At 38.0% G+C, this 11,024-nt stretch overlaps 1 protein-coding gene across 1 annotated transcript in view; it reads right to left on the reverse strand.

Annotated features, from left to right (window-relative positions):
- The window catches only part of MDN1 (midasin AAA ATPase 1), a 175,121-nt gene that overhangs the window by 78,983 nt on the left and 85,114 nt on the right, over window positions 1-11,024 (reverse strand). The window contains exons 38-43 of the mRNA XM_045057836.1: window positions 9,509-9,706; window positions 8,126-8,233; window positions 7,588-7,776; window positions 3,509-3,598; window positions 3,140-3,403; window positions 2,588-2,849 (exon numbers count right to left, since the gene is read on the reverse strand). Of these exons, the coding sequence (XP_044913771.1) occupies window positions 2,588-2,849; window positions 3,140-3,403; window positions 3,509-3,598; window positions 7,588-7,776; window positions 8,126-8,233; window positions 9,509-9,706 (1,111 nt within the window). The remainder of the gene's footprint in view (window positions 1-2,587; window positions 2,850-3,139; window positions 3,404-3,508; window positions 3,599-7,587; window positions 7,777-8,125; window positions 8,234-9,508; window positions 9,707-11,024) is intronic.

Raw genomic sequence — 11,024 nt, forward strand, 5'->3', positions numbered from 1 at the left:
GGAGCAGAGAGAGAGGGAGACAGAGTCCGAAGCAGGCTCTGCACACTGAGCACAGAACCTGATGCGGGGCTTGATCTTATGAACTGTGAGATCATGACTTAAGCCGAAATCAGACGCTTAACCGAATGAGCCACCCAGGCGGCCCAGTCCAAAAGTCTTTAAAGAAATATAGTTGACCCTTGAACAACAAAGGACAAGGATGCCACCTCCTCCGACAATCAGTCAAAAATCCACATATAACTTTTGACTCCTCAAAAACGTAACTACTAATAGCTTACTGTTGACCAGAAGCCTTATGAATAACAATTAACATGTTATGTACATTGCGTATTATATGCCATATTCTTAGAATAAAGTTAAAGACATTTATACGGAAAATGCATTTACAGTACTGTACATATTGGAAAAAATCCACATGTAAGTGGACCCATGCAGCTCAAACCCATGTTATTCAATATCCAAGGAGCAACTAACAAAAATGCAGCAATAAGCACTAATTCAAAATTCACAGCATGCAATCAAAATTACTTGACACACAAAGAAAACATGACTCATAACCAGGAGAAAAAACTCAACAGAACAGCCCCAAAAGTCATAGATGATGAAATTAGCAAAGATGTTAAAACAGATATTGTAAAAAAAGCAGAAGCACTTAAGATAAATTGTGAACACGAGAGAACTAGAATATATTTAACAGTCATACACCTTCGTACTAATGTTAAAAGATATATTTAGAAAGAAAGAATATTTTTAACCAAAAATAAAAGAGTAGACTGTTTTAGACTCACCTTTCCTCACTCTATTAGTACCCTTAAGAAATGACTCAGTATGAAAGTGAATCCTAAATAAAAACCTGTATTTAGAACGAGCTGTGAGCATGTACTCTAAATATTTAAATTTTAGGGGTGCCTGGGTGGCTCAGTTAAGCACCTAACTTTGGTTCTGTGAGTTCGAGCCCTGAGTCAGGCACTCTGCTGTCAGCACAGAGCCTGCTTCAGATCTTCTGTCCCCTTGTCTCTCTCCCCCTCCCCAGCTCACACGCACATTCTCTCTCTCTCTCAAAAATAAATATTAAATGGATAAAAATTTAATTTTTTTTTTAGAGTTTCTGTGTCTCTGAAGCAGGCTCCAGGCTCCAAGCTGTCAGCAGAGCCTAACGTAGGGCTCCAACTCACGAACTGTGAGAACATGACTTGAGCCGAAGTCAGACACTCAACCAACTGAGCCACGCAGGTGCCCCTAAATAAATAAATATTTAAATTTTAGCTGAAAGATATATAGAAGCACAGATATATAGATTCAAGGCTTTACAATCAGAGGATCAGATCCAAAGTCTAGTTTAACCACTTTGTAACTTTAAGACATTGAACACATTACTTAACCTCTATGAGCACTGATTTCTGCAAGCATAGAATGAGGATAGTCTTTTTTTTGTAATGCAGTGGTGTTGTGAGGCTTTAAATGCAAATATTTAATATAGGAGTTATCTCCCAGTAGGAATTCATATCGCAATGGTGAGTTTTACAATATAAAATATATATAAAATAAAATATATATTTTAAAATATGTATTTAAAATATACATAAATTAAAATATACAAGTAAATACTTTATATACCTTCTATTCTCCCATTTAATACTTCTATTCTCCCATTTAAAATGCTCAATTTCTTGGGTTGCATGGGTGGCTCAAGTCAGTTAAGCATCCAACTCTTGATTTTGGCTCAGGTCATGACCCCAGGGTCATGGGCTCAAGCCCCAAATCAAACTCCATGCTGACACTGAGGAGCCTGCTTGGGATTGCCTCTCTCCTCTCTCTGCTCCTCCCCTTGACAGACTCAAGCATGTGTATATGTGCATGCCCACTCTCTCTCTCTCTTTCAAAGTAAATAAATATTTTTAAAGATAAAAAGTAAAATAAAACAAAATATATTTTATTTTAAAAATAAAATAAAATAATTCTCAGGAGCGCCTGGGTGGCTCAGCTAGTTGAGCATCCGACTCAGCTCAGGTCATGACTTCATGGTTTATGAATTCGAGGCCCGCGTCAGGCTTTGTGCTGACAGTTCAGGGCCTAGAGCCCGGAGCCTGCTTTGGATTCTGTGTCTCCCTCGCTCTCTGCCCCTCCCCCGCTTATTCTCTCTCTTTCTCTCAAAAATAAATAAAAACATAAAATAAAATAAAATAAAATAAAATAAAATAAAATAAAATAAAATAAAATAAAATAAAATAAAATAAAATAAAACAAAATTCTCAATTTCTTAATTACTTAGTTTGTTTTTAAGCCAAGAAAAATACTACCAGCTTTAGATGCAAATGATTTACCATTATAGCTGATTACATACAATATAAACTATCAAACTCACTAACCAATTTCTTTGTTACTTTTGCTTTGCTTAGGATCATCAATTCTGAATTATTTTACATCAGCTTCATTTTACTTTCTAAAACAAAGATTTTCAAGTTTTGTTAATAACTATTACATTAATAAAAAAATTGCAGACATTACATTACAAATGTATTACTACCTATATATGGACACTATATGCACAATACTATGTATCTGATACACATCCAAACACACATACCTGCCTTGGAGTAGGAGTTGATTTTATTGTTGAGTCTCTGCATAAGCAATAATACTGCTTCCAGCTTGTTGACAATCTCCATCGTGATACCTTTACCACCATCTCCAAGACACTTGGGTTTGTAAGTCAGAAGGAAATGACTCCAGGCTCGCAGCACTACTTCTGCGTCGTCAGCACTGATAAGGAGGCTGTCTCTTAAAAGTGCCCTTACAGTGCCTTCCACCTTTTCTAGCAGCTGCCTCCATGGACGTATAAGATCAACCTGCAATTTCCAGAGCACAAAAACTCATCATAGTCAGTGGCCAGAGTCAAATGAACACTCCTTTAAATTAAAAAAAGTGGCTGGGGGGTTGGGGTAGGGGATGCTTGGCTGGCTCTGTTGGTAGAGCATGTGACTCTGAATCTTGGGGTCATGAGTTCGAGTCCCACATTGGGTACAGAGATTACTTTAAAAAAGAATAATCCTATTTGTACTCACCAACACAAAAGACCATCAATCAGACCATGGCATTACAGATGTTTTGCCTGAAAATGTGAAGGCAGACCATTTACCTGCTCAAATCCACCTAGAAGCTCCGTAGTGTCCATTGCACTGTTCATAGCCATGATCTTTAGCGTGTGACCAGTAAGGTGTGCCAGGAGCTGCACCAGGCTGGTCTTGCCCACAGAGGCTGGCCCCACAAGGATGACCATCCAGCTCATCTGCACACACTTCATAACTGACTCCAGAGACTGTAATGATTGGTGCAGGAGTGACAGTGGATGGCGAGACAGGAGAGGAGCGTAACTGCCACGGGAGAGGACTGAGTAGCCCAGCTGAAAAACACATGCCAGTGAGGTTTTACAAGTGTGCCTAGTAGTGGGAGCAGAGGAAATCACAGAAAATTATAAAAGAATAGAGGATTATCCTGCTTGCCTCACCTGAACATCATAGGGAGTGATGTGAAATAGTCTGGTTCCCATGTATGGGCTGGAATTTGAACTAAACACATTCTTGAATACAGCAATGACCTAAATGAAGATGATAATACAGTCAAAACACAAATGATTTCACCAAATTCTGAGCCAAACCTTCTAGAAGACATGAACAGCAACAGAGGTCATAAAACTGAGTGAAGACTAGTCACAATTTTCCTATTATTTTGATTTTTCTCTTATAAAAAGGATAGATAACATTTATTTAAATCTTGAAATGAAAGTAAACTGGAACTCAAAGAGTAGTCACCTAACCTCAAACTATTTGGGATTCCCGTGAGAATGCCCCATAAATTAAAGCCATGGACACTATTGCAAATCTACAGATGAAAAATGAATCTGCTTTCATCATTCAAGATACCACCTAAAAAGAAGAAGAGAATAACAATTTGAAGATTATGAAGAAAAATGACCATTTCTTAAGCCTCTACTAATGTACTATTATTGTGGGTGCTTTCAACAAGTTATTTCTGATCCTCATACCCTTGCAAAATAGGTATCATTTCTGCTTTACAGATATGGATAATGGGATTCATCAGAGTAACGGGATTTGCTCATGGTAATTGTTTTTAAATCTTGAGGTGACAGGGCGTCTGGGTGGCTCAGTCATTTAAGCACCCGACTCTGGCTCAGGTCATGATCTCATGGTTTGTGGGTTCGAGCTCCGCAGCGGGCTCTGTGCTGACAGCTCAGAGCGTGGAGCCTGCTTCAGATTCTGTCTCCCTCTCTGCCTCTCTCCTGGCTCACATTCTGTCTCTCTCTCTCAAAAATAAAGAAATATTTAAAAAAAAAAAAAAAATCTTGGAAGCCAGTTTCATCCCAAAACACCATTTTAGGTTTATAAATATTTACATAGAATGACACTCAAAGTTATCTCTCTGATTATTTACATTCATTTATCCCTCCCTTACCAGAAATATGATCAGAAAACTTTCCATTAACCTTACTTCGTTGCTGGGTTTCTTCTTTTTTAAATTTTTTTTAATGTTTATCTTTGAGAGAGAGAGAGAGAGAGAGAGAGAGAGAGAGAGAGAGAGACACACACACACACACACACACACACACACACACACACACACAGAGTGTGAATGGGGAGGGGTAGGGAGAGAGGAAGACACAGAATCTGAAGCAGGCTCCAGGCTCTGAGCTGTCAGCACAGAGCCCCAAGAGGGGCTCAAACTCACAAACCACAAGATCATGACCTGAGCTGAAGTCGGACGCTTAACTGAGCCACTCATGTGCCCCTTTGCTGGGTTTCTTCTAAAGAGGAGTTGGGGCAGGAGGGAAAGATATGAGTGTGTAAAATACACTAATTTAGCCCAGAGCAGCAGGAAAAATTCCAGCCATCCAAAATATGTATACAAAGCTGCATGCTTCTAACAAAGCAGCAATACTCATATTAATCATCATACACTGGACTAAAGTCAGAAAATAAAAATAACAATTATTATAAAATAACTCATAGAAATAGAATGTACAGTATAGTGACTATAGTTAATATAATACTGTATTACATGGAGTACCTAGGTAGCTCAGTTGGTTAAGCATCCAACTTCGGCTCAGGTCATGATCTCACTGCTCATGAGTTCGAGCCCTCACTGGGCTCTGTGCTAACAGCTCAGAGCCTACAGCCTGCTTCAGATTCTGTGTCTCCCTCTCTCTCTGCGTCCCCCACGTCCCCCTCATGCTCGCTCTCTCTCAAAAATAAATAAAAAATAAATAAACATAGGGGCACTTGCGTGGCTCAGTCAAACATCTGACTCTTGATTTTAGCTCAGGTCATGATCTCATGGTTAGTGGGTTCAAGCCCCGCATCAGGCTCTGCAGTGACTACACGGAGCATGCTTGGCATTTTTTCTCTCACTCTCTCTTTGCTTCTCCCCGCTCTCTCTCTCTTTTAAAAATAATAAACTTTAAAACTAGTTTAAAAAAATTTTAAATAATACCATATTATGTATTTGAAAACTGCTAAGGAAACAGATTTAAAAAGTTGACATCAAAAGAGAAAAAGTCTTGGGGCGTCTGGGTGGCTCAGTCGGTTAAGTAGTGTCCAACTCTTGATTTCAGCTCAGGTCATGATCTCACCGTCAGGCTTAGCACTGGGCTTGAAGCCTGCTTAAGATTCTCTTACTCCTTCTCCCTTTGCCCCTCCTCTGCTAGTGTGCATGCATGCATACTCTCTCTCTTAAAAATATCACTAAATAAATAATAAATAAGTAGATAGATAAATAAAGCCTTTTGTAGCTGCGTAAGGTGACAGATGTTACCTAGCCTTATTGTAGTCATCATTTCACAATGCACCCAAATACTGAACCATTGTGTTGTACACCTGAAACTAATGTTATATGTCAATTATACCTCAACTAAATAAATTAATAAAAGTTTCAGAAACATTAGAAAAAAACTGTAAAGATAAAATCATTATCAGTACCAAACATTGACTACGAGTCAAAAAGCAGCATAGGAGAAAGTGCTCCTGTCACATATTCCTGGGTCCAGGTGATTTCTGAGCTTATATTTCCCTCCAAGGCAGAATATAATCTCATCTCCCTGAGTCTACCAAAATTAAAATTAAAAATGCTTTCACAATGTAGTTGGTTTAGTTTTTAAAGTCAGACTCAATTTACTCAAATTCTTCCAGCTTTTACAAGTCTTTCTCCTATTATTATTTTTCACTTTTTCAGGTGTGTGAATTATAATAACTGAATTAGAGAAGTGATGGAAATCTTCCACACTCTACAGTAACATACTATCTGAATAACATCAATTATCCAAAAACTGGCCAGTGTCTGGCCACAATAGATATACTATAATTTAGTTAATGAATGAAGAAAATAAAATACCAGCTAATAGTATATGAATTATATATAACAGAGTTGTAAAAAAAAAAAAATACTGGGTGAATATTTTGTCTTAATATACTGACAAAAAGCCACTTGCACATAATGAATGAGTTAACATTTAGCTACAATTGTGATGTAGAAGTGCTGGCTCTACTATTTACTATAGGTGAAACCCCATGACTAAGAGCATTGGATCCTCACTATTCAGAGGTCATGTTAGTGCCTCCTACCTGCAGCTATTATGAGTATCTTGTGAGATCAGACTTTAAATACCACAAGGCAAAATGAACACATTATTAGTTTATTAGGCTAGGAATTCTAGTGTTATTTTCCATTTACGAAGGGATATTTTTATTGCCGATGAGATACAGAATACCCTCTTATAGATCTAATTATATTTTCTAGATAAAATACTTTGTAATTCAAAGTTTATTTAAAACCAGAAAACCCTCCTTCTCTACTTGAGTATCACCTATCTCCTCCTGTTTCTCTCCTTTATGCCTAGAAAGATGAAGACCTAATTCTTTTTTTTTTAATTTATTGTCAAATTGGCTTCCATACAACACCCAGTGCTCATCCCAACAAGTGCCCTCCTCAATGCCAATCACCCACTTTCCCCTCTCCCCCACCCCTCAAGGACCTAGTTCTTTATTACTGGAGGGCAATATTGCTTTAACAAGGTTTGCAATATTTGGAATTCAGATGGATAAGCAAATTGTGTACTCAAAAGCAAACTAATACATCACGGAGAAACTTAGAAAGGTGCACTTTGAGACTTTGAAGTCAATGAACATTTAGTCTGTTTAACTTTTAAATTCTAAGCAGCTTTGGGGTGCCTGGGTGGCTCAGTGAGTTAAGTGGCCGACTTCAGCCCAGGTCATGATCTCACAGTTCGTGAATTCGAGCCCCACGTCGGGCTCTGTGCTGACAGCTCAGAGCCTGGGGCCTGTTTCAGATTCTGTGTCTCCCTCTCTCTCTGCCCTTCCCCTGCTTGCATGCTCGCTCGCTCGCTCTCTCTCTCTCTCTCTCTCTCTCAAAAATAAACATTTAAAAATTAATTAATTAATTAATTCTAAGCAGCTTTACCGTGTTGAATGTTATGAGTGAGTATGCCCTTTCTCTCTCTTAGGAAGAAATCAACTTTCAGATGGAAAGAAACCCAAAGAATAATATGAAACTCACCTTTTCCTTGTCTTCCTTGGTTCTCATTCTTTCACCATAGACCAAAAACACATGCTGACCAGGATCATAACACCCGGGGGACTGGTCAACCAGCATCAACTGACACCAGCGGAAAAGGTCCCGAAGGTTGAATTCCCAGGGTCCTCCTTTTTGCCCCCATTTCTTTTCAACAGTCACTTCGTGATCAATCTAAAAAGAAAACACTATTATTGGGAAACATGTCCCACTGGTAGGCACTGTATTAAGTACTATAATACATGCATAATCTGAAACAGAAATTAGCAGGTTTGATACAAATGTCTCCTTCACCCAACCCAGACATCTAAACCAGAAATATTCTCTGAGCATTAACCTGATATACAAAATAGATCTGAATTACTATAATCCTCAGATGATTAGTTTATTCCACTAGAAACTGGGACAATTCAATGTGCTTTATTTTTAAAAACACTGGTAAATGTGATAGTGTCCCACGATGAAATGATAGTTCAATTACAGCCATCAAAACAAAGAACAGTTAATACAAGTAGGTACTTACTTGGTTGTTGAAAGCAACCATCTTCTTAACAATATTTTTGTCAATGGCTGGAAACAGAGTACTGGCAATGAATTCCATGTCAACTACTGTAAGGGGATCCACAAAGACCTATAGAATCCAAAAATAACAAGAAGAAAGGCTACAGCATCTCTTCACCAAACACCAGAAATGACTACCACCTATGACGCAAAGTTTTTACTTAACACCAAGGTATCAAACCTCATTTTATATATAAAAATTCAGTTACAGAAATCTTTTTTTGCATTTTAACATACAGAATCACATAAAATATTTTAAACATTTTACACAGAGGTATTGGTAGTGTTGTTAGCTCCACTCTACTGAATTAAAGAAAAAAAGATAACATACCACTTTTTCAAAGTATATTAAGTATATTTGTTTTTTTTTTTAATTTCCTATCATTATGTAACAATGCCCTCAGAACTCTAGATGGTAGGGCATATGAGCAGTTACTTCAAAATCCCTTCAACTTTTCAATATATTTGATATTTTTCATAATAAATTATTCTGAAAAGATACTCTAATTCTTAATTGTCAACAGAAAAGGACATTAAAGAAAGCTAACATCTAGGGCCATTTCCAAACCTCTAGACTAGTCAAAATTTGACAAATAAATGTTAAAACAAGTAAGCATACATACACACAACTCCTATCTCTGTAAATGAGAATAAAGGCAGTAAGAAAAGACACCAAATGTTAATAATGATTGACCCTTATATGGAGAATACCGGATTTTATTTTTCCCTTTTCTTTAACTACAATGCATTATTTTCACCATTAAAAAATCTCAATGTTTTGGGGTGCCTGGGTGGCTCAGTCAGTTAAGCTTCTGACTTTGGCTCAGGTCATGAATGACCTCACGGTTTGTGGGTTCGAGCCCCATACTGGGCCCTGCACTGACAGTTCAGAGCCTAGATCCTGCTTCGGATTCTGTGTCTTCCCTCTCTCTGTCCCTCCCCCGCTCGCACTGTCTCTGTCTCTCAAAAATAAATAAATATTAAAAAAAAAAATTTAAAAACTTCGATGTTTTCATACATCACACAGATACCTAGAAAGGTCAAATACTGGCCTTTATCCTGAGCACAGTAATAGAAATCTTAGAGGAATGGTGACCTTACTCTCCACTAACTGATAACACATCAGGTCCTCTAGGACGTAAAACAAAGGGACTCACAGCAGGAGGGAAGTGATGATGGGAACTGGATGCATTAGTATTTGTCATATAAAGACATGGAATTGAGGAATACATCATTAAACTGAAGCTCTCTCATTCTTATAATGAGCATCCTAATAGCTACGTGCCAGCAGTCTTATCACCCCCAACACGCCACCTTTGGTCTCCATGGCAACAGCAAATCTTACCTGAGTGAATCTGTTAAGGAAAGATCTTGGCAAGCCCTTCCTCCCACCTCCTTGTCTAAAGGGATTCTGACACCCAAAAATCTTCGTCTTTTCATGCTGTACTTGAAAGCTCATTCCTAACTCAGGAACATAAATTTCTCCTCGGTGGTCAAAACAAGCATTGAGTCCTTCCAATACAGACTGAGAAGCCAGGTTGAGCTATTTGAAGAAAGTGCACACATTTGTTACATACACTGTATAACTATAACAAAAAGCAGAGGAATAATAGGCACAAAAGTAGAGTAAGCGTTATCTTCAGGAGGAGGAAGCCAAGTATATTCATCTTATTATTTCATATATATGTGGTAGAGACATCTGGATATAAATTGACAGTAACTTAAGTAAATTGAATACTCAGACTGAATTTTTAAAAAAGCAGTTAAAGTCTTCTCTAAAATTACACTGTATCCACTGTATTCACCTATATGGACCCACCCCGTAAATCATAGCTTTCAAAAAAAACCATGCCAACACACAGATCTCTTTTGCACTCTGAGATCTTTAAAGATGAAGACAGCTCTCTACATATTTAAAAAAGTATCTTTCCCAGAACAAATACTGACTGAAATCTCCAAATGGGCTTCAAAGTCATGATATAAACCACATTAATGGATAGACATAATTAACTTTCACTAAGAGTTTTGTGAACAAGAACAAATACAAGGAGTTTCTGTACCAAAAATGAGAATAGCTGAATGGAGGTCTTCAGATGCTGACTTCAGAGCTCAGGGATGTGAAGTGTGATAGTTTTTAGGTAACATGGACAAACTCAACTGGGAAAATGTGAAATCAATAAAATGCAAATGGACCCAAAAAACCCAGACTATATTATACCAGAATTTAAAGTATCATGTTTATAGAAGCACTCAAAAGCACAAATTCCACTGAATATTCCCAAACAGGTCAAGTTCTAAAAGCTGCTCTTAAATGGGACTGCAGTCAAGAACGCCTTGGGTACCTAGATGCATTTCCACCCAGTAGGAAAATGGTCTCAAGCCTTAAGCTTTAAAACTAGGCATTTTTTCTTTTCTGGCTAAAGAATTTAATACTATCAGACATCTTCTTCTAAAAACTGAGGTGGGTGGGTGGTCCACATGACAGCTCCTTCTCCTTAATATCTCCTCCATGGTGAAGCAGCTCAGCTGAAAAGAAATACCACAGTCTGCCCTCCAGCTTCAGATTCCAAAGGAATCTTGTGACCAGACACATTGGCCCACAGCCTTAAATTTTTTATTTTTGTGCATCACTTTTCTCTATCTCCAGTGGCTGTTGGTCACTAAGATCCAGCATTTATCACAGGTATCATGAGGGGCTCCATTCTTCTACTCATTCATTTATCTAACATACACATGTACCACTGACCGTTTTCTCACCATTTTTTTTGTATGTCTCTTAAGAAAACTTAAGAGACATGGGTGCCTGGGTGGCTCAGTCAGTTAAGGGTCCAACTTTGGCTCAGGTCAAGATCTCATGGTTC

The sequence above is a fragment of the Felis catus genome, chromosome B2, assembly GCF_018350175.1.
Source record: "Felis catus isolate Fca126 chromosome B2, F.catus_Fca126_mat1.0, whole genome shotgun sequence".
Taxonomy (NCBI): Eukaryota; Metazoa; Chordata; class Mammalia; order Carnivora; family Felidae; genus Felis; species Felis catus.